The sequence below is a fragment of the Eleginops maclovinus genome, chromosome 11 (genome assembly GCF_036324505.1).
Source record: "Eleginops maclovinus isolate JMC-PN-2008 ecotype Puerto Natales chromosome 11, JC_Emac_rtc_rv5, whole genome shotgun sequence".
Classification (NCBI taxonomy): domain Eukaryota; kingdom Metazoa; phylum Chordata; class Actinopteri; order Perciformes; family Eleginopidae; genus Eleginops; species Eleginops maclovinus.
Genome location: NC_086359.1, coordinates 23,525,705 through 23,553,006, shown reverse-complemented (window position 1 = coordinate 23,553,006; position 27,302 = coordinate 23,525,705). Strand labels below are relative to the sequence as shown.

The window sequence follows — 27,302 nt, the reverse complement described above, 5'->3', positions numbered from 1 at the left end:
AGAGAGCTTGGCAATTTCATGCTCCTCAGTGCGCACAGCGCTCACTCGACTGCAGCGCACTGTGAAGCAGGAGGAGGAATGGGGCATCGGGAGATTAGGAAGCAAACACAATCAGCCATGAAGAAGATATTTTTATTTATTAAAGTCCAACTGAAAGTATGGTCAGGGATCTAAACTTTAAGAAATGTAGATGCCGAGTGTTTCAGATTTGCTTCAGGATAAGTTTTAAGCCTTCATTTAATGACTTACTGAATATCAGGCCTATCTCAGATATACATCTATTGCAAAGATTGTTCAGATGCCCTGAGAGTGATGAGGAATATGAGAGGATGGATTCCTGCATGCCTCACATATTCATACCTTCCTTCTTGGTGTTGATGACTCTCACCTGACTGCCATGTGACCTTTCTGACACCTCTGTGACTCTCATGTGACATCCAGGTGTGTATACCCTTTAATGGTAGAATGACAGTTAATCAGGTCTATATTCATGAGCCAGTGTAAACGCAGACCCGTGTGAATATGGATTTATAACATTTTGGTTTTGCCTCACATGTTGACCAGGTGCACAGAAGCCACATGTAGGACAAAGGATGTGATTGCGATGCTAAGAGGTAGTTTAAATTCCAATAGAATGTCCATCTTACCCCTAAAATATTTATACTTGACTATCTGGTTGATTGGTTTGCCCAAACCATGCAAGTAATGAACTCAAGTATATTTGTTTAAATAGATTTTTCCCGGACAAAAAATTTCAAATGATATTTTATACAATTTTTGAGTCTGAAGAAAGGACTACCTTACTGCCACAGACTGCTAACATGTATGACTGACCTTTTCTGTCTGCTAATATCCTTTTGTGTAATTTATATATAGATCAATATTTGTCTGTATGAGCCGTCCATTTCCTTTGAGTCTCTTGTGGTGTTGATTCAAATTGTACTCACTATTGGAAAAACCTCTGGCAAATGTCACAATGAGCTCTGTTGGAATCGCCCTCCTTCCGTTACACCCACGAGTTAATATATTTCCAGACTTTGTTGATTGATTGACATCTGACATGGCTAATGGTGCTAGCCTTCTCTTGCTTTCTCAACAGCCATTGGATAAAAAACAAGTTTTAAAAGTTTGACAATCAAATGATCTTTCGGATGCAGGCCAAATGAGAAAAATACTGTGCAGTCCCGCAGAATGCAGGAAACCTGGGGTACGGTGGAATAGTCGGTATATCTTAGGAAAGTTCCTAATGGAGTGAAATGACCCGGAAGTCCCTCAGTGGGAGGCATGATAAGAGCTGTTCCGATTCTCTAGATGAGCTCTGAAACTTCCTTTATAACCTCCTTTAGCTTAGGTAACACTGGACCTTCCTTTAACAAAGGAAAGGAGAAAATGCTGTCCCACAATGCCTTGAAGCCGCAACATTTGCCGTGACACAACATCCGACCGCTCACGGAAACAACTGATTGTGACGAGAAATGTGTATCATGAAAGTAACAGTACTTTTACTGAAATGATCAAATAAAGTCAACATTTAGTTTACTGAGCTGTGTGGTTTCTTTAACTTTAAACATGTTTGAATGGTGATTTACTCAGCGATAGATTAAGGCGGAACCAGTTTATCATAAATAATTATCATTTGTATTTATTTTTTAACATTTTCATACAATCATACGCAGTGCTGCCCCTGGCCAAATACAGGCCATTTGCAACATTTTGTCATGACGCCCCTCCCCCGATTCGTACACAGATCCAACCTTGAACATGTTTTTCATCCTCTGGTCTAGAGTCTAGAGTCTTTCAGTAGTCCTGTACAGAGAACTGCAGTTCCACACAGCAGACGCACATTAATAACGTCCGCTGGAGCATCATAAATACGTTGGATAGTGTCCTTTTAAATTCTCCTATCCACTATTCCTTAACCCCGTGACCTTTCACACAGAGGTTAAGGAATACAACGTAGAAAAAGACGATAGGAGCTGATTTTTAGACAATTCGACCGCACCCGTCATTCTACCCACGTGATGAATAGACATTTCTCCCTTAACACTGCAGCTCACGAAGGAAACAGTGTGCAGAGAAACAGAACACTATGTGATATTGTCTTATAATAAGAGAATATTCACATCTTATTTAACCTAACTTTGAATGTCCCGCATTCTTATAGACAGAAGACAAACAGCAACCAACAATGGTATGAGGGTGCTGATTAAAATAACCAGTTTTATAAATGTATACACTATTCCTATTAATATACTTTTCCATTCACATGTATCTGTGTAGGTGTAGCAAAAGGTGTGGAGGAACTCAAAATGACTTCCAATATGAAATGCCAAACCACTTATGTGTCTCCGGTGTTGTGCTTGATCTAATGTTGTCATGGCGACCATGCCAGATAAAAGACAGTCATGGCGGGAATAGATGACAGATAAAAAGACACCTCTTCCACACTGAGAGCTGCTCCTGGAATGAGTCGCGGCTTGGATCAGCAGTTATTTTTTATTGTACATTTACAAAACAACAAGAGTACAAAAAAGTCAGTCCACAGACATTTCTCTGTTTGTTTTCAACGGATTATATGCAAATGTTTTCTCACAGCTGCAGCAAACAGTCCCTCAGACAAACAAGGTGAGGGGCGAGAGAGGAGCTGGGGGGTACAATCAAACTTTTATAAAGCTTGTCTGCCGGTCGCTCTGCAGCAGGAGGAACCAAAGGAAACATAGAAAAGTTTGACATTCTTAGCGGACACATGGGTGCGGGGGTCCCGGGCCCTCCGGGAGCTGGCCCCGCTGGTTTTGGTTTTACGAATCGCCCCTCTCACCAGCAAACACACTTTGTGCTTCATATTTTCTGTTGTTTTGCCTTCACAACAAGAGAGTGCAACAGTAGTTAATGCTTTTCCCAAAAGTATACATTTTGACAAAAAGGTTGGCACATTCAAGAAGACATGAGCTTATTTATAATAACAAACTTTTTACATGTTTTTCATCCTCATAAATACAATATACGTCTCTTTCCCTGTATCCAGAGCCCACAAAAACAGTACAGACAGGTATTTACAAATGAAGGGAGAGGAGAGAACTCGATTGCTCATAAATATTCATTGTAATACCAAAAAAAACATGATGTAGAGTCTGTTGTTGCTTTCTTTCACAGCGGTGACACGGAGTCTGGATACTGAAACACTAAACCTGTCCTCGCTTTCTTCAGGGGAGAGATGGTGGAGGGGGGAGGCATCGGAGGTACACCGACACTCACTGGGTCCTTATCTCATCTCCTGAGGAGGCAAAAGTAATATTACACCATTAATGAAAAACAAAACCAACATACTTCAGCTAAGTGACTTATACAAAAACTTCTCATGGACATCAGCAGGAGAGGACTCTTTAAAGTAGAGACACTACATACTGATATACAGCTGAACATCAGCAGGAGAGGACTCTTTAAAGTAGAGATGCTACATACTGATATACACCTGAACATCAGCAGGAGAGGACTCTTTAAAGTAGAGACAATACATACTGAAATACACCTGAACATCAGCAGGAGAGGACTCTTTAAAGTAGAGACACTACATACTGATATACAGCTGAACATCAGCAGGAGAGGACTCTTTAAAGTAGAGACACTACATACTGATATACAGCTGAACATCAGCAGGAGAGGACTCTTTAAAGTAGAGACACTACATACTGATATACACCTGAACATCAGCAGGAGAGGACTCTTTAAAGTAGAGACATACTGATATACACCTGAACATCAGCAGGAGAGGACTCTTTAAAGTAGAGACACTACATACTGATATACACCTGAACATCAGCAAGAGAGGACTCTTTAAAGTAGAGACACTACAGACTGATATACACCTGAACATCAGCAGGAGAGGACTCTTTAAAGTAGAGACATACTGATATACACCTGAACATCAGCAGGAGAGGACTCTTTAAAGTAGAGACACTACATACTGATATACACCTGAACATCAGCAAGAGAGGACTCTTTAAAGTAGAGACACTACATACTGATATACACCTGAACATCAGCAGGAGAGGACTCTTTAAAGTAGAGACACTACATACTGATATACACCTGAACATCAGCAGGAGAGGACTCTTTAAAGTAGAGACACTACATACTGATATACACCTGAACATCAGCAGGAGAGGACTCTTTAAAGTAGAGACACTACAGACTGATATACACCTGAACATCAGCAGGAGAGGACTCTTTAAAGTAGAGACATACTGATATACACCTGAACATCAGCAGAGGACTCTTTAAAGTAGAGATGCTATACACCCGAACATCAGCAGGAGAGGACTCTTTAAAGTAGAGACACTACATACTGATATACACCCGAACATCAGCAGGAGAGGACTCTTTAAAGTAGAGACACTACAGACTGATATACACCTGAACATCAGCAGGAGAGGACTCTTTAAAGTAGAGACTCTACATACTGATATACACCTGAACATCAGCAGGAGAGGACTCTTTAAAGTAGAGACACTACAGACTGATATACACCTGAACATCAGCAGGAGAGGACTCTTTAAAGTAGAGACTCTACATACTGATATACACCTGAACATCAGCAGGAGAGGACTCTTTAAAGTAGAGACTCTACATACTGATATACACCTGAACATCAGCAGGAGAGGACTCTTTAAAGTAGAGACTCTACATACTGATATACACCTGACCATCAGCAGGAGAGGACTCTTTAAAGTAGAGACACTACATACTGATATACACCGGCATAATAGGGTAACTTTAAGAAAAAATCAAGTGTAAGCAGAATAGAACTTGAGCCGTTTGTGGACATCCACAGTTTGGAGCTAGTATTGAATCATGTTTAAATTATGAAATTGGTTGGATACCTGGTACAGAATATTTATTGCACTGCTGCCTTCTCTATGCTTGAATTCAGAAGAGTCCTCTTGACCTTGGTTTTACATCACAAGTCAGTTTTGTTAAGAATGAGTCAGACCATGTGTAGTCAGGGGTAACACATCCATCTATTCTCTCCTCCCTAATAATGATTTTACATGTTCTTCAGAGCAGCACTTAAGAGCACATCAATGCTATTACGCAGTTTTTAACTTTGCTGAACCATGTAATATAGTGCTGTATATTAAACATACATGACTCAATAAATGTGAGTACTGCAAACCACACAGTTAAATGTTTGATACTTGGAATCCTTTGCTGTGAAAGCAGAGCTCCCTGCCTTACATCATCACTGATGCAGAGTCACTTTCAGAAGAGACACTTTGACTGATTTAGCTGCTACACACACCACTTACACATCTAGCAGAGACTGCAAGTTTCATGCATCTTTCATCTGACTGTCATCCTTTCCTTATGTAAGCATATGCCAAACAACATCAATAAAAAGCTAAAAGAAGATTATGGAGACAGAAAATTGGAACATTTCAGACCGAAGAGAGAAATATCCTGTGAGAAGAGGAGAGAGACAGGAAGTGCTGTTTCGTTTTATTTAGTTGAGAGGTAATTGTCTCCTCTCGGCGTGTTTGTCTCCTAGAAGAATTAAGATGAACAACAGGAACACACCGAAGTTTCAACAACAATTTCCCATCGTGAGAAAGGAACCATCCGAGAAGCATGTGAACGCAGCATGGCCTGAGAACTTTCAGTCCTATTCTAGTCTTCTAATTTAAACACTTGAATTAATAGAGGATCAGTGCTCATGATAAAAGTAGAGACTTGTAAACAGCAGAGTTTGGGGACACTGTCCTCTTGTGTTGTCCAGGATCAGTCCCGTGTGTTCCTCTCATCTAAAGCCCCAGACTCCAGCTGTGACACCCCCTTTCTACACGTGTTGAATCCTTGGCTTTAGAGCTGATGTAAAACACGAGAACAGCAACAACTGCTGGCCTGTCCTCCTCGGGTCAAAGGTCAGAGATTAGGAGCCAGCAGCTCCACAGGATGGAGGGGGGGGTAACCTGACCTAGACTTCCTGTAGAAACACCCAAAACTCTATTGCAAAGCTTTCATGTCTCCGGCAAGGCGTGAAAATACCGGCGAGGGTCAGTGAGGGTCAGAGAGGTGTTCCGTACTGCCCCACAGGGGGGAGACCTGAGAGGAATGAGATACAAGGGAGCGCAGTGTATGTGTTGAGAGAAGGTGAATGAGCAATGGTGTGTGTGTGTGTGTGTGTGTGTGTGTGTGTGTGTGTGTGTGTGTGTGTGTGTGTGTGTGTGTGTGTGTGTTGTGTGTGTGTGTGTGTGTGTGTCTTTTACGAGTTGCTTTGCTACATTCCTGTCAGATGTGTGTTGAAGTGAGGGGGGGGGGTGACCCCTGACGCCTCAGGTTACAGCACTAACAGACAGCATCAGTCCTCAGGAACACGCCTGTGTGCTGCGTTCACTCTCACACTAAACTACAATGGTTAACTTATTACCTGATTGATTGAACTTATTTTGCCCAGAGGTAATCTAAAAGCACTTCAGTTGGTCCACTCACATTTAAACTGTTTCTTAAAAGCAGCATAGGGCATGAGATGTAGAACACTACATACTGTACATCTGAAGGTTGTGGGTTCGATCCCAGCCCCTGCAGTCGATGTCGACTGCGGCAAGATATTTAACCCAGGTTTGCTGTCAATGGAATGGACAAACTGGATAAAGAACCATACTAATACACTGCATTCACCGCACAGTTAGTGTGATGGAAGCTTCTGGAACAATGGAGGAGAAACTCAGAGAGACACGGGGAGAGCTGGAACTTTGATAGCAAACACTGAAGGTTTATTATGAAGTTAACGGTCGGAGAATTGACAAGACATTTGCTGCAGCCACGAGTTGACACAGCGGTTGCCCGACCGATCTACTTCAATACGAGGTTTTAACCAGTTCAGAGAGTATAATCAACATTCCTCATCAGCGAGACCAGACAAAAATGGATCCTGAATCTAACTAAAGCTGTCGTACATAGAAAAGAATGTACGCCAGGGAACCTACGTTCCAGATAAGAAGGGCTTCTAGACGTCCCTGAACAATAAACTATCTCAGGTCAGCTTGTGCTCAGTCATAGACTGGCATCAACAAACCGCCCTAGCTGCCCCTCCTTAAGGGAGATTACAGCACCCCAAGGCCGAAGACCTATGCCATGGGAACGCAGACAGAGGAAGGAGAAAATGATGAACTAGGTCAAAGGTTAAACACCTAAGCCAAAAATCCCCTAACCGTTAGTTTGAGTTTGGTGCTTCATCACTCCCTAGATTACAATATTGAGGAGGGATGAAGAAATCACTTTCCCAGATCCTACAGGTGGATGCAGGTGAGCCAGAGGGAGTGTTGGCCAATCCTTTTTTTTTAGTGCCTTTATTTAAGTGGTGGTGTTTGAAGAGAGGGGACAAAGGGGCTGACTTGGGCAAATGGTCCCAGGATTCTACCCTGGCTCCTCTGCATGGACCGCCAGCTCTACCAACAAGACAATGAACCCTTGGCATGGTTCACACCAGCAGATGCTTCTTGTGTACAGCAAACTCAAAATATCTGAGTGATTATTTTGATCAAAAATAGCTGGAACAACACTTCTAATCTTGTTTCACTAATTAGAATGTTGGCTAACTCCTAACTCAATACATTTTTGTTGAATTCTAGGGGTTCGCAAGCTACACTGTGAATGTTTAACAATGTTTTCAATATGAACAAGAACAGAAATCATTTGTGTACTATACGTTAAAGCTGATTGTGTTTGTTGATTTTTGTAGCTTAGGTGAAGATCAGACCATATTTTAGAACACATGTATTAATAAATGCCGGTAATTCCAAAGGGTTCAAGTACTTTTCTTGCCACTGTATATGGCAGGCCAGTAATGGAGTGTGTTTGGCTGGTGGTAAGGGGGGTCGGGTGTTTATATGTGTAATTGCAGCTCCAGTTGGCTTACTAAACTAGCTTGCTGACTTGTGGCAGGTTCCTAACAGTCTGGTTATCTATCCATTAGATTGGTGTAAAGTGATTAACACACCCATAATGCTCTCTCTCTCTCTCTCTCTCTCTCTCTCTCTCTCTCTCTCTCTCTCTCTCTCTCTCTCTCTCTCTCTCTCTCTCTCTCTCTCTCTCTCTCTCTCTCTCTCTCTCTCTCTCTCTCTCTCTCTCTCTCTCTCTCTCTCTCTCTCTCTCTCTCTCTCTCTCTCTCTCTCTCTCTCTCTCTCTCTCTCTCTGCTGCATCTCCCTACAGTAGAGCAGAGAGACTCTGTGGGTAAGTGTTGCCTCACCAGCATGAAACCCCCACGGAGCATTCCATTCGGCTGGCACAGCTTGTTCGGCGGTAAAAACACCAGCACGTCGCTAGGGAGCCAGCAGGGGGGCATTTATAGGAGTGCACCCACTGCGTAGCACGGCCTCAGAAGTGCACTCCAGAGGGAGGCAGTGGGCGTGCACGCTGAACACTGTTACTGACTGTTGAGCGTACTCTGAGTAGACTTAATGCTAGATCTGTATGTATGAGCCTGGGAGCATTTTGCTGTGTGTGTGTGTGTGTGAGTGTGTGTGGGCAACAAGGGAATGTAAAAGCTCTTTTCATACGCCTGCATCATGAGATTATGTGTGTTTTATGGAGCACAAGTAATGGTATGTAGATAAGACTAAACCACATGTACCTCTGCACGGCAGGACGGGTCTTTGTTCCTCATGAATATCTTAAAGCATCAATTATTAAAACAACGTGAGATGAAAGGAAACACTTTTTCCTCGCATGAAGCTGCGGTGGAATTATAGAATCTCTAGCGGTGCTGTGTGTTACCTCTGTGTATTTCCTGGCTGAGTGGGGCCCTCTGGAGCCCGTGGAGCCTCTGGATGAGGAGCTTCCTGTGGTCGAGCAGTTACTGGACATCTGGCTCCTGGAGAGGTGGAGAGCCTTGCTGCTGTAGGGCAGCAGGTCCTCGTCTGGGGGGAACAGAGTAGAGGAGATGTGGTTAACAGGGAGGGCATTTCTTTTTTTGTCTATGTCTTTTTTTGTTCCGCGGTTTTTGGGTTGCTTTGTCTTAAGTGCAGGTCTTTGTATTGTATCCTTTTATAACGGTTGAAAATAAAAAGAAACAAAAAGCAGTACAGTGTACAGAAGCATCATAGCTGCATGTTATACATTTGATGAATATTCAGAAATGTTTTGCTGTATTTCATTTTTGGAATTTCTTCTGTATATTTATATATTTTTTTGAAAACATTTCTTTAGATTTTCTTACTTTTTAAATGCAGCCCTGGCAAATAACGTTTAATGGCATTTTCCTATGGGATATTTTGGCATCAGCTATCCAGAGTTAATGGAAAAACACAGAATCAAACAACGGAAAAAGAAGCCATATTTTGTTTGTTTTTTGTCTGTTTTCATAGCAGTGCTTCTTACTGAAAACCTAATTTGTTTAATGTGTTTATATATCCACTATTATACAACAAAGCAAGTTCCATGTATGTGTTAACCTATTGTCAAGAACCTGATTCTGAAATGTATACGTGTCCTATTGTAATGACTGTGTAACACTTAAAGAGACAACACTGTGCTTCAGTAGCAGGGCATGTGATAGTTACACAGCTTATTATTTTACTTCTGATTCAAACTAGAAGTGTACTATTCCAGGAGGATGATGAACTGAGCCTCTGCCGAAAGCCTTTGCCTCACTTTCGATGTGTCTGTGTGCCGAGCCCTTCCTCTGGCTGCTGCTGCTGCTGTACTCGCTCCTCTCCAGAGAGGACAGAGCCACGTTCACTGTGTTGCTGGCCTCCATGCTCCCCTGCAGACCCTGCAACCTCTCCCCTCCTGGGGGTGGCTCTGGAGGTGGGGGCAGGTCTAAACATAGGGTAAAATGAAGAATGCAGTTAAGCTTATTTTGGACACACTTAGCTTTCTGTGGGATTTTTTTTACCATTTATTCATAAAAAATCAAAATCAAAAGCATTTTGCTTTTGATTTTTCTGTTTTCTCTGTATACTTGAGAAGGAAGAAGAGAGTAGCAGTGATGTTTTCCTTTAAAAAAACAGGTATATCTTAAATTAACACAGACTTTCTGCTGGGTTCTGATGTGGCAAGTGCTGTTTAATTCGTTTCATCGTTACCGGATTCACAATATAGTGCAAATTAAAATAATAATCATTCACAATCTGACATCTGGTGTGTGCAGTTTGTGTGTAAAATAAGATTACATGGTAATCACATGGGTATATGAGGATCACTAGCCTTATCTCAAATTGCTTTTCATTCCCATGGGTGGCAGAATATCTGTGTGTATATCTGTGTGTAGGTGCTGGGTTATTACGGGGTTTACTTATTCACTCACAAGCAATACAATAAGAAAATAACAGCGGTCATCGTAAGGACTTCTGAAGTCCTCTGACAGAGGACTTGTCACTTCCTGAACTGTTTCCTGTTTGTTCATTAACTTTCTATATTAGAGAGAACCGGACTGGAGCTGGTGTGGCTCCTCTGACTGGAAAGAACATCATTAAACCCAGACAGACCCCCACTCACCTCCTTGCGCATCTCTTCTGTAAGCTGAATTCTTGGAGACCTTTTTCTTCACTCTGGATTTTTGGTTGGGGGGAGTGCATGTGTTTGCTGGGGAGGAGCGGCTGTGCACTGCATGAGGGGGGGGGGGGGGGGGAACAGTCAGAGTTAATTTCACATGTAGAGACATTTGATGTAGTCACTGCATACTCTATATTCTATAACACCCCTACTATAACAATACCATTTTTGTCTGTGTTGGAATTCAAAAGACAGTGGCTGCCATACATGTAGAGATAAAGATTTAAGAAACATTTTTTCGGAGCTATATTTATATATAAACCGCTTCGTAATTATTATTATTAATACTTGCTGCTGTCCCTTAATTAGTTATTCTCCCACTTTTAATACCATAACCAGGCTGCTAATCACATTATTAAATACATGCTACAATATATTTTTAAATACTGTCACTGTTTCTGGATGTGTATTTAGTGCATTGTTATGTGTGTCTTTTCTATTTTAATCTTTATATAGGCTTCTTAATTTATATTTAGCTTTTTGGCTCTTTACTGTTTGTCTGTAACAATGTGAATGTCCCCTCTGTGGGACTCATAAAGGAAGGCATCTCACTATTTATTTGATGTATTATCTTAATAGTTATGAGCAGAACAAACTGTATTTAATTGTACTTCACTGTACAATATTGAACATTTAATCTTACATTCTGTTATTGTATATTTAACTCTGTTCATAGAATCCAGCATTACTTGATCACTTTCAACATCCCATGCATTATTCAGCTTATTGTGTTCATTTATTTTTCTGACATGTATATACTTCATCTGCACTACTTCTAGAATGGTCTAACAACATTCCTGCACTATTTATTCTAATTTAAACTACTCTACACTATGTTATTCTCTTTATTTTATTATTTAGTCTTATGTCCTTTTGTAATATGCTACATTGTTGGAGGAGCTCGGGATTTACATTTTCAATGCCATAACTACACTGTAGCTACTGTGCATTTAAGTAAAGAAACCTTGAACCTTGAATGAAATACAAACAGTGAGTCAGCACATGCAGTACATCCATGTTTAGTTTGTATAATATAGTTTTCTAGAGTGTGTGTTCTTCCGGGATTGTCTCTCTGCCAGTCTCTTTACCGGGTGTACTGCTGCCGCTGTCTGGGTTGAGCGCGGGCCCCTGGCTGTGGGGGCCACGATGGGCGGGACTCTGGCACTGCAGCGTGCCAGCCTCCGATGAGCCGTGATGCTGCTGGCCGGAGAGGCCGGGGTTGGACAGGGGGGGCAGCGGGCTGGGAGCCTGGGGAACTGGCACTGGACCGCAGGCTAACCTTCTGCTGTTGGGGGAGAGGCAGCGTGTCAGAGGAGAGGAGACCAGAACTCTGGGTCAGAGAGAAGAGATATAGAAACTGTGTGTGTGTGTGTGTGTGTGTGTGTGTGTGTGTGTGTGTGTGTGTGTGTGTGTGGTTTTCATCCTTTTTGGTTTTCTCTCTCCTTATGATTTGGTCTGCATCACGCCGTAGTTAGGGATTAATTGGTTTGTATTTTTTAGGATAGTTTTTTTTTCCCGCTGGAAATGTTATTTTTTAAATACATAAAATCTCCAATTCTACATGCATTAATAATATGCATTGATCATACTTTCAGTTTAGTGTCTGGACTTCTAAAAGCTTCGGATACTGTGTTAGAGTATCCCATTTCAGATATCATCATTGTGTGTTGTGATTGTACCTCGATTTTTCAAAGGTTGGCCAAATATTAAGATTTAACATTTGGCCAAGGGATTTCATGTTTGGCTAACAATGGACAGTGAGCCCTATGGTTGAAACGGTTGCTAATAACAGATCAAGAGTGTATTGTTGTTTTTTTAAGTCAATTGTAATAAAATGACTATAAATGTTTCATATAATTGGAAAAATAGAACAAAATCTACTGGGGTCATTTCTCCATGTGTAAAGGTCTCAACCTCACTGTTGGAGCTATATACTGCTTTATATTATTTAATAGTTTAATTTATTTTCTTGTTGTTTTTGTGTATAGTAAATATTTTATTTAGTGATAGTATTTGAAGTCAGTTAAAGTAGTTTTATGCTTTTATTTTGAAGGAATCTTTGGGCACGGGGTGATTAGGGCACCTGGTGTAATTGTATTGGAGACAGGTGGTGGTGGGAGCCAGAGCACTATAGGCATATGGTTTTCTTCCAGGGTGACCCAAGCAGGATTACACATAGAGAGCCATGGGAAAGGCTTCAGCAAAGGAATAGGAAACCTGTTAATGTACCTTTTGTTTGGTGGAAATAAATGGAACAAAACGACTCTTGCCTGGACTTGGATCATTTTCTGGTGCCTCAGCGACAGTTTACTTTCAGTTCATTTTCTGTTCGTCTTTCTATGATTTTGGCTGCTACCCTCACAATAACTTTATTTATTTATTGTCTCTCAATGACCATTGCACTGAACACAACGATACTCAAAATGTCATTTTGTTAGCTGAGAAATAAACAGTGGATAATATAATCTTGGGATAAAACTAACAATGAAATTAAAGTCTTTCCTCGTGCAGATCATGTGTTTGTAGAGTTCAGGGGTCATGACTGACTATGGATTTCAACAACAACATCATTGGCGAGCCCCCTCACATACCGTGAAAGCTGCTGGTCTGCTGGGTTGAGGCGTTGGGGGTCATGGGGGCCCCGGGTCTCCTCGTGAGGGGACGGGGTGAGCGTGGCGGTGGACTGGTGGCTGTAGGAGGTGGCTGGAGAGGAGGCTGTGTTCCTGTGTTGGGCAGAGGGTCCGTCCTCGCAGCCCTCCATCAGATAGGTCCTCTCTGGGAGGGGGGGGCACCACTCTTCATCCGACCTGCAACCACAGAGAGGAGTGTTACAGCTGGATGTTGCAGTGTGTTCTCAGAAACTCACACTCTTGTTTGACAATCCCAATGAGCTCCGGGGCGATCAACCATTAACGCTGTTCTCTCCGCCTCCGTTAGGGGGTCTTTGCTGTTGGCCAAACCGCAGGGGGCTCAGCTCTTACTCGGGGGGATTCTGCTCTGAGCTACAGGACGGTGTGTGTGCTCTGAGGTTGCACAGAGGGAACGGTGAGGAGGAACACAGCAAATTGTGTTTCAAAGCTGGGAAAACAGTTTAATCACTAACGCTATTGACCCAGGCCCAGGTAATTGAGTTGCTACAGCCAGAGGCAGCAGAGGGGGGGGTCGATACCTAATGTGCCTGTTAAAAGTGACAGTGAGTGTAAAAGATGCTGCAGCAGTGTAATACTCATTTGTAGAGAGGGAGGGAGGAGGGAGGGAGGGAGGGAGGGAGGCTGACTCACCCTATGTCCATGTCCTCGTGCTCCGGGGGCTGCTCTTCCGGCTCACACTGTTCCAGCTCTCCGATTGGAGGGGGTGGGGGCAATACCTCCATCCAGGTCAGTGACGGGGTCTTCACAGCCTTACCCATCGCCTTCTGCTTGGGCTTACCTTTATCACAGAGACACACAGTGAGTCACATCGAGAGGAGACTTTGAGAGGTTTGTGACGTCCGTCAGACTGAGCTGTGAGGCTCATTCATTCAAACAAAATGTTGTGTTCATGGTAAAAAGAAAACATACAACACATTTTGTGCGTGTTATAATGGATGATAAATTAACTTCTCATTTATTACATGTGAAAAATAAAATATCCCAAAATAATTTAGTGTTGAATAAAGTGTATAGAATAAATACAGAATAAATAAATGTATGGAAGCCCGTTTTCGCCACAAAGGAAAAAAAAAAATCCTGTAAATCATAATTATGACTTACTATCTGAATGTTATGATATCACGTCATAATATTCAGATAGTAAGTCATAATTATGATGTACAGGATTATTATTTTTGTAAATGGACTTCCATACAAATATGTGCTTGACTACAAGTCAATGCACATTTTGTATTTGAGTTTGATATTGCTATATTTACATTACTGTGTTGAAGTGTGGGGCAACACTTATATTAGTAATGTAAAACCTTTAAGTATTTTACAGAAAAAAGCTGAGAGAATTGTGCATAATGTGCAACCCAGAGAAAATACAAACAAATGATTTATTGAGTCAAGGCTGTTAAAATGTAAATACTTAATAGAATTACAGACGGCTTTAGGTACGCATAAAGCAAAAACAAGAACACTACCAGAGAATATACAAAACACATTAGTTTTAATCTCAGAGGATGAGTATCAGTTTACTACTTTAAAGCAGATGTATGTCTCTGTAATGATTTAAAGGGCTGAATTAACATTTTGAAGTTTAAAAATATGTATAAAGAAAAAGTAATCAGACACTATGAAGTAGGCTTTTGATTGTGTTCTGGTGTTGTGTTTCTGTAGGTATTTGAAAGCAACTGTGACTGACAGAATTAGCTTTTTTATTAGACTTTTTTTTAATGGTTATTACTTTTTTGTGGTTAATTTTTTTTAAGAAGGGGCAGGTTAAATAAGATGTTCTTCTCCTGGTGCTATAACATTTGTGTTAAGTGTACATGTTTTGTTTTAAAATAACTCATCATCATAAAAAGCTAGAGACTAGAAGCTAGTCCCTCTTAATAAAGCAGGGCTGCGGTGTAGATATCGTCCTCACCAGTGCAGCGGTCCGGCTGGGCGTACTGGGCTCCCGAGGGCCCGGGCTGGTTGATCCAGTGTCCGTCTTCCTGCTGCTCGCTGTTGTGGGACCCCTGGGTGTGGGTGGCGTAAGGCGTGATGGAGGTTGAGGCGTAGGGTGTGGTGGAGGTTTGCTGGGCGTAGGTGAAGCCCTCGTTGGTGGCGTCGATGGTGCTGTAGATGGGGCCCTCGGTGGAGCCGCCCATGCTGTACTTCTCTGTCTGGTTCAGGTAGTTGGAGATACCTGCTTCTGCAGGGGGGGTGGGGGGTGGGGGGTGGGGGTGGGGTGGTTGGGTTATATGAGGCTCATGTTTCTTGAATAACTCTACTTATCACCTTACTCAAAACACTTTCACTTGTGAAAATCTGCCACAACAGCTGCTTGATTTATAACAATATACAACTCTCTTCATCCGTGTCTATCTTTATGAAGAGGTTATGTCAGCAGTTGTTATTAATCAGAATCAGAATTAATATTAATAAAGTATAATAATAAAGGAGGGGATTGTTTTTTCAGACAGTAGTTCCCTCATATGAATGAAAAGATACATAATATATAATGTATTAGATAGTATAAGTAGCAATAATGTGCAATAAAAGATCAAATAAGATTTATAAACATAAGAATTTAAGTATAATATATAATAAAACTGTTCAAAATATGTCAAAGCTTGAATACAAAAAAAGTTATTTTAATCTGAAATGCATTTTGTACCTCTATTTTCCCAGAACTGTGTCTGTATTTACATATCTTATATATAAAATATATATGTTAGTAATATATATTTTAAATAGGTTTTGCTGGATGTCTGAGTCCCTATTCTACAGCTCTGGACAGCTTATTGGTCTGGCCCATTTCACATATCTCCCTTATCTCTTATGACTCCAGTTGTTGTTTAAATTTTCTGTGAATAAATGAATTTAATTGAACTGCATAAAGCAATAACAGACACAGGCATTACAACGTTTTTTCCTACCGTTGTAGTATCTCTCCGCCGTGTCATGGTTCGCGGTGCAGCAGTTGACAGCTTCTTTACCGCTGTGGACCAGGTTGGTGGTGGGCCAAGAGTCTGCCAGCCATGGGTAGTTGCCCATGCTTCCTCCCAAAACGCCCGGCCTGCAGAGACAGACTGCTGTTAGTTTGTGGGTCTCAGTACATCAGTCACTGACAGTGAGACACTTCTACCATAATCAGTCCAGGCTAGTTACTGTATGACTGTGAATTCAAACTGAACACAGATAGATAGCAGGATATAAATGTACTGTTGGATGTTATTCACTTACCTTCCATTGAGTCCTGGTCCCTCCACATGAGGAAAACCAACTGCAGGAGACAGAGAGGAAGAGAGGGATGAGAAGGGGCTAACGGATGTTACAGCTTTGTGGCCTACTTTGCTTACAGTGTGTGTTTTTGTTACTCAAGACAATGCTTATATTCAAGATCAGCTGTTCCCACAGTCACAGAAATGTGCAAACATACATTCCAATTTTTTGTAATGTTTTTCCTTTTTTTTCTAAATAAAAAAATATTTCCCCTTAAATCAATGAACACGCTAAAAAACTCAAACGTTGATTTTAATTAAACATAATAATTAATGTCAACAAATTAGACATAGTTGTATAAGGTCAGTTGAAGGCAATTATATTAAGTTGAAACTATTATTTTTTATTTAAACTTAATATTATTGCTTTCAACTAACCTAATACAGTAATGTGAAATCTGCTGACATGATACATTTAATTAAAGACAACGTTTCAGTTTTGTCGTATGAAATGCCTTAGGCTGCAATCTGAATCCTTCACAATGAGACGTCAGACCCAGAGTTGGTAACAGTGTATCATCAAGGTGTCAGCCGCCTACCTGCGGGTGTGTAGGCGAAGGATGCGGTGTAGTGGCTAAGCTCCTTCCTCTTCTTGCGGCGGCAGTAGATCCAGACGCTGAAGCCCATGAGGATGACCCAGCAGGCTCCGCCGATGCCCGCGATGAACGCCGGCTGCTTCACCACGTCGGTGATCTGCTCGGCCAGACTCACGCTGCTCTCCTCGCTGCCGTCGCTGGGGCCACCGCCGCCTGGAGCAGAGGGCTGCTCAGCCGGCAGCTCTGAGGGAACAAACGAGTGGAAAGTGGAAAACTCAGATCAAAATGGAAACTGGGGGGAACTACAGATCATTACATCATTTTCTGTTGTGTTATCCGTACAGTGAATTTAATTTTGGATAGCTTTAATGTCTTTAAACACAACCAATACAAAACAAATGCCCAACGTTAAACAGTAATAGTACCCTTATCATGCATGAATGAGCCTAAAGCAGTCAAAAAATTATAGAAATGGGATAAAAACAAAGGCACAGCAACTGCTACAATTGAATTCATTAATTCATTAGCATGCTAATTTGTGATTTAAATCCCTTTAATTGTGCATGTTTGTGGTCATAAAGTATTGGACATTACAAAATATGGTTGTACACTATCACTGTGTGTGTGAAACACTTGCAATAACTCCTATGTGCAAAATAAATATAGTCTTACTTTTACATTTATGAATGTTATAACAGGCTGCTACTTCAACACATTTATTTGTTAGCTTCCTTTTTTATAATGCTGCTACTTTTTGTTATCTAAGTATTATCTTATGTTTTCTACCATCAATTTGGTGTTGCCTCTTTATTGAATGTTTGCCTTTGATCCGCTCAGTCCATTTGTGTAACAATGTACATTTCCCCGATTTGATATGGAAAAAATATTTCTGATTCAAAATCCTCAGGATTCATCCTCTGGGGACCATGATTGTGTGTCATGACAATCTACCCTGAAAAAACTGAACCTTTGACTTCAATTAAATGGGTTATTTCAACAGATTTTAAATAAAACATACTAAGTTGAACCTTAATAGGTTTTATTTTAACTTAATATTATTGCTTCCAACTAACCTAATACAGGAATGTGAAATGTGTTGACATAAACCATTGAATTAAAGTTAATGTTTCAGTTTTCTCATCTATTAGTTGTTGAGATGTTAAACTCTAGGGATGTTGTTTGTGTCGTGGACTCACTGATGAGCACGGACAGCGGCTGGCTGCGGGTTCCTACGCCTGCGCTGGTCACTGCCGCCACCTCCACCTGGTAGAGCACGCCGGGTACCAGGCCCTTCAGCGCGGTGGACAGAGTGTTCCCGTCCACCGTCCTGTTGATGTAGTATCGCGTCTGGTTGTCTCCACCGCTGCCCACGCACCAGACCTGTGGGGATAGAGGGAGAGTGCATTTATTCTCCTGCTCAATTCTCTGTTATTAGCGTATGAACTTAAGCTGAAAGTGTATTTGCTTTTGATTCACTGATGAAATGGTTAACAATTCTGCAATATTTCATCAGTGTGCTCTCAGATATTCCCTGTGTTGGATGTACAGTAGAGATTGAACCTGACGAAGAACCACTGAGCTCCATTCTGAAGTCTGAAACACAGCCTCAGGATTTCTCTTTTCCTTCTCTGAATGGAGTCAAAATGAACTAAATATTAAAGTCATCTAGAGACAGAATTCTCTAAAGACCCCCAGCTCCATTTTTTATTAAATCAATTTAATTGAATCAATCCTTTTATTATTAAAATGTGAACATTAAAGCAAAACTCAGACAAATTCAAATGGGCTAGAGCTTTGTATATTGCATATCTACAATATTTTTTCTTAGAGACCATGTCCAGAAAAGACATTTAGGAGTTTATTTTAAGTGAGCAAGGTTTAATGCGTTATTTGCATATTTTCACATACAACTTCAGAACACTTAACAACGATAATTCTCTTAATGCAAGTCATCAACGGGGAAGTCTCACATCGGTGTCTATTAGTTCATTTAAACTATTATCTGACATTTTTGTATTTGTTTGGAATTTTACCATACACATCTGTAAAGTTTTATTCCTATAAACTTTGTGAAGGTTTAACAGAGGTCATTTTTCATATATCAATCAAAAATTAGAGGTTTATAACATAGTCGGATTTAATAAGATAATATACATAATTTGCATATAAAACCATAACCTTTAAGAACAATTCTCTTACCAAACTTTGCTTTAATGAGAGTACTGTGCTGGTGAGGTTGAATGGTTCAAATGGAACTCTCCAACTATGGTGACCTGTTCCTTGTCCTAAAGCAGTGTTTTCTCAGTGTTGAATGTTTTCTAGCAGCTTTGCGCTGTTTGTTTCAGGCTGTTATTCATTTATCATTAAGTGTTTCCTGCAGATAACACACAGTGACAGTCTGCGTGTCACATATGGACAGGGCGGAGGTATTTACCCTGTACTCCTGGATGATGCCGTTCTGCATCTCGCTAGGGGGAGGCTCCCAGGAGACGCTGATGCTGGAACTGTTGCTCAGCTTCACCGTCACCACGGTAACAGATCGGGGTGGGGCACTGGGGACTGTGAGAATGGGAGGACAGAATTCTGTGAGTGAGTACACACATTTAAAATAACAGTGGATGAAGGGAGAGAAGTGAGGACATGTGAACACGGAGCTTTATCAGACAGGGAAATTAGGTCTTTATTTAAAAAGTTAATAATGATTTATTTTTCCCAGCTACTCAGGTCGATCCAAAGTGCTGATGGCGTAAAATATGTGCTCCCTTGTTTTTAATCTGGAGTTGGTATCAGCTCATATAAACCTGATAAAAACTTCAGGCTTCAGAAACGCAGAGTGTGGAAGGTGAATTTAATGAAAAAAGGATCAATATAAATGAACCCAGAAGTGCGGAGTATATAAAATTAACCGGCAAATGAGATAACATTACTGAGATTAATGTGGTGTCAGACAGGCTAATAAACGTCCGAGTTCAATGCAATGCAATGTCAGAGAAGTCTACCCGAGTTTATTTAAAGACGCTTCCTGTGCATCTCTTTGAAGAAGTCACAGGATTTATCACCTTCTTCTGTGGTTCGAACCAGCAACGTCCGGCTATCCTTTCCCTGGAACTCATCGAAATATGGACGGATCTTTATCTCGTGCGCTGTTCCTTTGAGCAGGTTAGTGAGGGTGGTGCTGCGTTCGGAGGGGGAGTTGATATCCTGCAGGAGCCAGGACCCCCCACTAGGACGGTAGAAGAGCCGGTAGCCCTGCACGTACTGAGACTGACGGTCCACCTGAAGAGTTGAAATAGGGGGGAATTAGAGGAAGATAAGGGGAAGAAGACGTATAGGAACCTCTGGAGCATGGAGAACACAGGGGAGCTCCACTTGATGGCAGACACTGAAGGTTTGTTGGAAGAAATGACAAAGATATTTGCGCAACGAAGTGAAAACGCTCAACCAATCCTGAAGCATTCTCACCCAGTCCCAGGAATTTAGCTAGTTCTAAAAGAACCTTCTGCAGGAAAAGACAAACGAAGCAAAGCACTATGACTCCGTGCTAAGAGAATATTTTCCAAAGTGTAGACACGTCCTCGATAAGATTAATTACTTAAAAAAAGATCCCAATTTGGCATCAATAAAGTATATCTTATCTTAGATGTCCCTAGTGCCAGCAAACTGTGCCGTATCAACCTATGCCATGCCCACACTGAAAAAAACTGAAACGTTGTCTTTAATTAAAAGGTTTGTGTCAACAGATTTCACATAAGTTTATTAGGTTAGTTGAAAGCAATAATATTAAGTTCAAGTAAACAAGTAATAGGTTCAACTTAATAGTATTGCTTTTAACTAACCTCATACAGTTATGTAACATCTGTTGACAATAAAATATTTAATTCAAGTCAACAGTTCATTTTTTTTCAGTGTATAACAGGCAATAATAAGGAGACAAAGTGGCACTCCAAGTTCACATGCCTGTGCTCTGCACGGGGAGTCGAGGGGAGTCAAAAGTAATAAAGTAGGTGAAATATTTCACTTCCCAGGAGAATTGGCTGACATTTCTCCATTCTGAACCTCCAAAGTCTCCTTCCTTAAATCAAACAAGAGCCACTCACAGTCCAGGACACTCTGATGGAGGACGTTGTCAGGGTGACAGGCTCCTGCAGCTGGACGGCCACCTCCCCCAGCTCCCTCTGCACCTGCCTGTGGTCCACGCCCTGCCCTGTAGGACTCACATCTGAGGGAAACACACATATTTACTTCTCTGCTACATGCACTGGGACACGGTTCTCGTTGTGAGTCATGTTTTATTTTCTGAGCGGCGCTGCGGACTGACCTTGAGTTCTGACGGGCTCAGAGATGGGGCTGGGGTCGCTCAGGCCATAGGCGTTGACAGCTCGGACGATGAACAGGTAGATGGTGTTTGGCAGGAGGCCGGTGATTGTGTGTGTTTCCATCTTCACCATGTCGGCTACAGTCTGCCATGTGCTGCCTGCTGATTGGCTGAGGAATGAGAGAAGAAACAACTGAGGATCACTTTAGGATCTTTACTGATCAGCTGTTACAATAAAAAATAAATGTGTCTTGAGCGTTTGCAAACTGCCATGACCTGTATCTCATTTGTTACGACTGCAACAATTCACAGGAGAGCTGAAGCACCTAACATATTTACTTATTTGACCTTCCTTACAGAATAATCAGGGAAATATACTTTAAGGTAACTTTTATGAAAATATGTTTTTGTCAATTTTGCTCAATCTATGGCTATATCCTGAGAGTAGAGCATGAATCTGCTCCTACTGGTAATAGCAACATTCCAGGACCAACAATCAGGCAGTGTTTCCTCTGCTCGTTTTCCATCAAGTCAGCAGTAGTTATCAACTACATTTCTAAAGTATAACAGTAACATCTCCCCTGTAACTGCTATGTTTGATACAACAAACGACAAAAGCTGGTTGAGGTGAAATGCTATTTTGGCCTGTGAAATGTAAAAAGGTAATATACATTTACATTAAATGTGTACCTAAAGGTTTAGTCTGCTATTCTGGAGAAACATTGTTGATATTTGAACTCAAAACCCAAACCGATCCGTGCCTCCTTCTACTTCAGATCATGTGATTTACATCTCACTCACTCCCACCACTTTCCTCCTCTTCCATCCATCCATCCTGTCCCCATGTCCTGACTGGAATAGGTTTGTTTGGATCGATCTTAGAAATGTTTTCTTTCCAATTTACCAAGACAGGACTGTGTGTGTGTCCTGCAAAGAAGCCAGGGCTCACACACAGAACAGAGAGCTAGTGGGCTGTATGAAATATTTGCAGAAGATTACAAAAGGTTTACTGGGTTACTATCGTTGAATATACTTGGTTACATCCAACCACTGAAGCCCTGGCAGTGTGCTCATGTTTCAGCCCTGCTTTGTGGTGTTTATTTGACGTGCAGCTTCACAATGTAACCACTGCATGAGCAGATCTCCCGGCAACAGCAGGATCTGTTTTTGACTTCCTCTAATATTTCATATCTGCTAAAAAATGGCAGATGTAGGAATCAGAACCGACACGTTGGTGCTCACTAGAAGATCTGCGAATAATACAATTTGCAGTCCTGTTGAATAATGTAATGAGGCTTGTTAGAAGGAACAGCTGCCAGTGGAAATGAGGGCATGTTCTCAGCCTTGTGGCACTCCCCAGGTGCATTACCCCCCCCCGCACCCTTCAACTCCCCTTTTCTTTGTGAATTTATCGTCACCTTGGCAGAGCGGCAGTAACAGAGGCCTCCTCAACCATTTGTTTGACACATTTAGATTTCCCCCCGAGGGTACTGAGCAGGTTCCTGCTGAACTAGCTTCAGTGCTAAACTGCACAATTAAACCAAGGAGGGGAAACCACTAGAATGAATAATACTCATCTCGTTGGGTGTGTGTTTGTGTGTGTGTGTGTTGTGTGTGTGTGTGTGTGTGTGTGTGTGTGTGTGTGTGTGTGTGTGTGTGTGTGTGTGTGCGTGTGTGTGTGTCTAGGCGAGATTCAAGGTGACTCTGTGGAGGAGATGCTCAGAGGGAGTTCACACACAAGGCTGTAGCCCCAGAAAAGAAACAGAATGCAGTCTGACTGGGAGAATAGAAGACTGTCTTCGTACTTTAAATAAGCACATGTTATTATAAGTTTTATAGTATAGTTTTTACTCATGGCACTTATTATAAAACAAAACACTTTAAGCTGTTTTTTGTAGCCCATGATGGAAAGAAGCAGGAAAAGAAAGTCTTATTTTACCTGCTGCTTACTATAACAGATGGTCTGTAAATCAAAGCACCATTAAATCATTTGGTAAAGAATTCCACAGTTTGACACCAATTAAAGTACAGAGATATACAACTGTGTTAAAGTAGTCTGTGCAAACTGATGAATAAAAATGTCCTTGTATGTTGCTCATCCTCTAAATTTAAAACACATTATTTATGCATATTTCCAGGTAGTATTCTGCTTTATGCGCAACGAAAGAAGTATTACATGCACATGCACACACAAGATCCAAAGCCTCGCTCTTCCCTGTGCTCCTCAGCACCTCAGGGCAGGAAATGTTATGGCTGACATCCCAGTGGTGCCCTCAGCGGCTTTATTCAGAATCAGTCTGTGTTACTTGGAAACGCTCGGCCGCGGTGGACAGGTCGATCTGATTACGCTCTGCCGGTGTTCCCCTCTCTATCAAATTATCTAAAAGGACACATTTCCCCAAAACACTGCCTATCTTTATCTGGACGCCTTCTCCCCGCTCAGATAAATCTGCTTTACACATAATCAATCCAAGGTGGACTTCTTCTCAAAGTTCCTTCCCAGGTGCTTTCAACACTTTTTGTAACAAAATTAATGAAACCGTATGAAGAGCTGAAATGTAGCTTTTTTCTTAAAGGCCTTGTATTGAGCTATATTTGAACAATATATTATAGAGCCATATCTATTAGAAAACTTGTCTGTGAAGAGTTTTACTCAAAATAGCAAACAGATCCCCCATTGTAGCATGCCTCATCCCCCTCTATTTCAGCCCTGTTCCTGAAGTGCTGATTCTGTGACTGTAGCTTTAAATGAACTAGCTGCTGCTGGCCACGCCCCTTTGGAGCTGCTGCTGGCCGCGCCCCTTTGGAGCTGCTGCTGGCCACGCCCCTTTGGAGCTGCTGCTGGCCACGCCCCTTTGGAGCTGCTGCTGGCCACGCCCCTTTTGGAGCTGCTGCTAAACCACGCCCCTTTGGAGCGTCATGATCTCTCCGGGAGAAACTCAGCTAAACGCTGCCGTGATTAAACATCATATTATGTTCCAAACCACATCCAGCATTATCTCTGAAACTCTTCTCAGTGTTTACCACTACAACAGAGACATTATATGTATTATATATACAACAACTCTAAGTCCCTCCTGCAGACATCCTGCTGAACACACAGACACACAGCTGGAAGGGGGGGGAATTCAGCTCACGACTGTATATGGTGGACGATAGGTTGGGATGTGTCAACGTGGGCGGGACGTTGCCAGGAGTTCAATGTACAGCCAGCCCCCAAGCAAATCTGGATCAGCTTTTTTGTCCCCCCGTTTTTAGAGATTTTCTGACACTTTGTGAGTCTCCTTGCACACCGGGGACACATATTTATGTATAAAAGACAGCAAAAAGTGCATTTTGTATAACAGGGTGAGTCTGTTGAGTCTTTTCAAGGTCCAATATTAATACATTGAGACTTTTTCTATGGTGACAACTGACAAGGCCAACACGTTTCCACTGAAATGATCACATTTTAAGATATTTAATACAGCCTTGACTGCTGAAAAATTATAATTTGTGAATGATTTGTAGAAAAAGCCTTCTCTTAAGGCAGTCATGGCTCTCTGACTCAAAAATGGATGATAGTTGAGACAAACAGATCAGGTTAAAACTAATGAAAGTGTGTGTCCCTGTGTGTGTGTTTACACCGGCCTTTTACGTAAGTTAGATTCTGATAAACTCACCTGAAGGCCTCGATGATGTAGGAGGTGACAGCGGCCCCTCCCTCGTGGGCGTTTGGTTGCCAGGTCAGAGAAACGCTGTTCTTCGACACGTCTGTGACTATGGGTTTGTGGGGGGGGCCCGGCAGCTGGAAGGGTTCTGTGGTCTGAGCCACTGAGGGGTCTGCACTATCTGATGGGGAGGAGCGAGGATGAAGAGAGAGGCAGAAAGGAGGGAGGAAGATAGGAAACAGAAGAAGAGAGGATTAGTGTCCTCTGAGGGATCCGCTCGGGTTGGCTCAAGATTTGCACCAGCACAGCTGCGGGGGGGGCTTCCTTACTTCCAACAGACTTCACAATTTAGCTTTATTACAACAACTTTTGGATCTTAAATAACACAGATAATAAGTGTCACAACAGCAGCTGGTTAATAAAGTCTGTATTTAAAGCCACTAAATACATCTTTAAATATTTTAAGCACTCATCCCTCCTGGATATGGAGAAATAATGACAGCATAGCCGACAATATCTCAAAATATTGTCCTGAATGAGAGCAAAATGTTTTAATTTCATGTTTCTAAATATGGTTTTTAATGGCTTTACTCTTGATTTTAGCAAACTAGATACAAAAATGTATGTTTCAATCAATAAAATCATTTAAAATCAATATTTTGTGTCAAATTATGAATCGTTTAGTGAGCGGGTTAATGTACAGAGAGCTGGTCATTATTAGGACATAAACCTGTTTATTTCACGATATTTATAGAGTCTAAAGGAACCTTGTTATGTTTGTAAAAAAATAAAATCCACTAACTTATAATTTCATGGCTCTTAATTGAAACAGTAAAGTGATACACAGAACACTTTCCAAATTGAGCCAAAATAATGATATTTCAATACTAAGAGTGATCATTCATTACACAATATCACAATTAAGAGGAAATATTTTGATAAACAAGGGCAAAGGGCAAAATGATGTTTCAGCCTCTCAAACACGGACATTTCCTGCTCTTCTGTGTTTAATGCAAAAACTAAAATTAAATGTCTGCACCATATTTTCTGTGATACTTTCCGCAGTATGAAGGGTTAAAGCAGTAAATGTTTCCTCTCTGCGCTTGTACCTCATGCAGCGGTCATTTGCATGTATTTAAATCACGCAGAGACAATTTACCTTTGACAGTGAGCACTCCACTCCAACTCGTCTCTCCACTGGAGCTGGAAGCCAGGCAGGTGTACACCCCAGAGTCCGTTTCCTGGCAACGGTAAAACTTGCATCATTAGTTTAGTGTGTGTGTGTGTGTGTGTGTGTGTGTGTGTGTGTGTGTGTGTGTGTGTGTGTGTGTGTGTGTGTGTGTGTGTGTGTGTGTGTGTGTGTGTGTGTGTGTGTGTGTGTGAGAACTTGATATATGTTAATGTTCCCATTAGCAGTGATTGAGACTAAATGTCATATCTCTCAGAGCAGAATGTTTGTACTGTGAGGGGAGCTGGCAGAGCAGAGAGCGGTTATTCATCTGAAACCCACCAGCTGACTTTTCACACTTTCAGATCAAAGCAAACCTGGCTTTTTAGTATCAGTTTAGAGCAGCTCGTAGCTCTGATTTCTGCCAATATATTTAAAAATGAATCTATAAAATAAGAGTTATCAACTTTAGTCTTTCTGACTTTGTTATTATGATGCAACAAGTCAGAAAGGTGCATCGTTTGGTGAGAAACGTCCATCTCTGCAGGCATGGAATACACAGATGTTATCGTACAAGTATCTGATCCAGGGGTGTCCAAACATTTTTCCGTGAGGGCCACATACAGCAAAACATACAAAGGCCAGGGCCCCTCACTAGAGGTAGGGTATTTTGCCTCATAAGTTAAGTTATAAGTTAGCAAAATCAATCCAATGTAGGCAAATTATGCTTGAAAAGAAATATTCTAGCTTCACAGGGTTTCATTTATTTTGTTACAAAAAGTGTTGGAAGCTCATCCCAGAGGCATCAGATTGCTTATAATAAGGGGGATTATGAAGGGTTTATTTCAAACCTGTTATGTAAATAAGCTATGGGGCTTTTTATAATCAACTAATATTTTCTAGAAAATGTTTTTAACTTTACGATTGTATGTATTTAAGTGAAAAGCGGGCTTCTTCCTACTGTGTAATATATGTTTACATATTATTAAATATATGTTTAATAATATGTTTATATTATTTAAGGATTTCCTGTGTGTTGCTTACAGTACTAATGTATGAAAAGGAATAGTAACTTCTTTCTGACAGTATTTTCTAAATAAAATGCAACATTCAGCAACAACTGGATATATTCATCTGAATCTGTTCATTGTTAATTTGTGGCAGTAAAAACAG

The 27,302-nt window shown here is 41.3% G+C and overlaps 1 protein-coding gene across 1 annotated transcript in view; it reads right to left on the bottom strand.

Annotated features, from left to right (window-relative positions):
* Nucleotides 1–2,477: 2,477 nt before the first annotated feature.
* Nucleotides 2,478–27,302, bottom strand: part of robo3 (roundabout, axon guidance receptor, homolog 3 (Drosophila)) — an 87,648-nt gene continuing 62,823 nt past the window's right edge. The window contains exons 10-27 of the mRNA XM_063896185.1: nt 26,121–26,202; nt 24,974–25,142; nt 21,315–21,481; nt 21,094–21,215; nt 20,056–20,272; nt 19,431–19,555; nt 18,193–18,376; nt 17,000–17,239; nt 16,423–16,462; nt 16,116–16,255; nt 15,119–15,388; nt 13,834–13,981; nt 13,144–13,359; nt 11,641–11,837; nt 10,496–10,603; nt 9,650–9,817; nt 8,774–8,916; nt 2,478–3,274 (exon numbers count right to left, since the gene is read on the bottom strand). Coding sequence (XP_063752255.1) covers nt 3,263–3,274; nt 8,774–8,916; nt 9,650–9,817; nt 10,496–10,603; nt 11,641–11,837; nt 13,144–13,359; nt 13,834–13,981; nt 15,119–15,388; nt 16,116–16,255; nt 16,423–16,462; nt 17,000–17,239; nt 18,193–18,376; nt 19,431–19,555; nt 20,056–20,272; nt 21,094–21,215; nt 21,315–21,481; nt 24,974–25,142; nt 26,121–26,202 — 2,748 coding nt within the window. The 3' untranslated portion in view covers nt 2,478–3,262. The remainder of the gene's footprint in view (nt 3,275–8,773; nt 8,917–9,649; nt 9,818–10,495; nt 10,604–11,640; nt 11,838–13,143; nt 13,360–13,833; nt 13,982–15,118; nt 15,389–16,115; nt 16,256–16,422; nt 16,463–16,999; nt 17,240–18,192; nt 18,377–19,430; nt 19,556–20,055; nt 20,273–21,093; nt 21,216–21,314; nt 21,482–24,973; nt 25,143–26,120; nt 26,203–27,302) is intronic.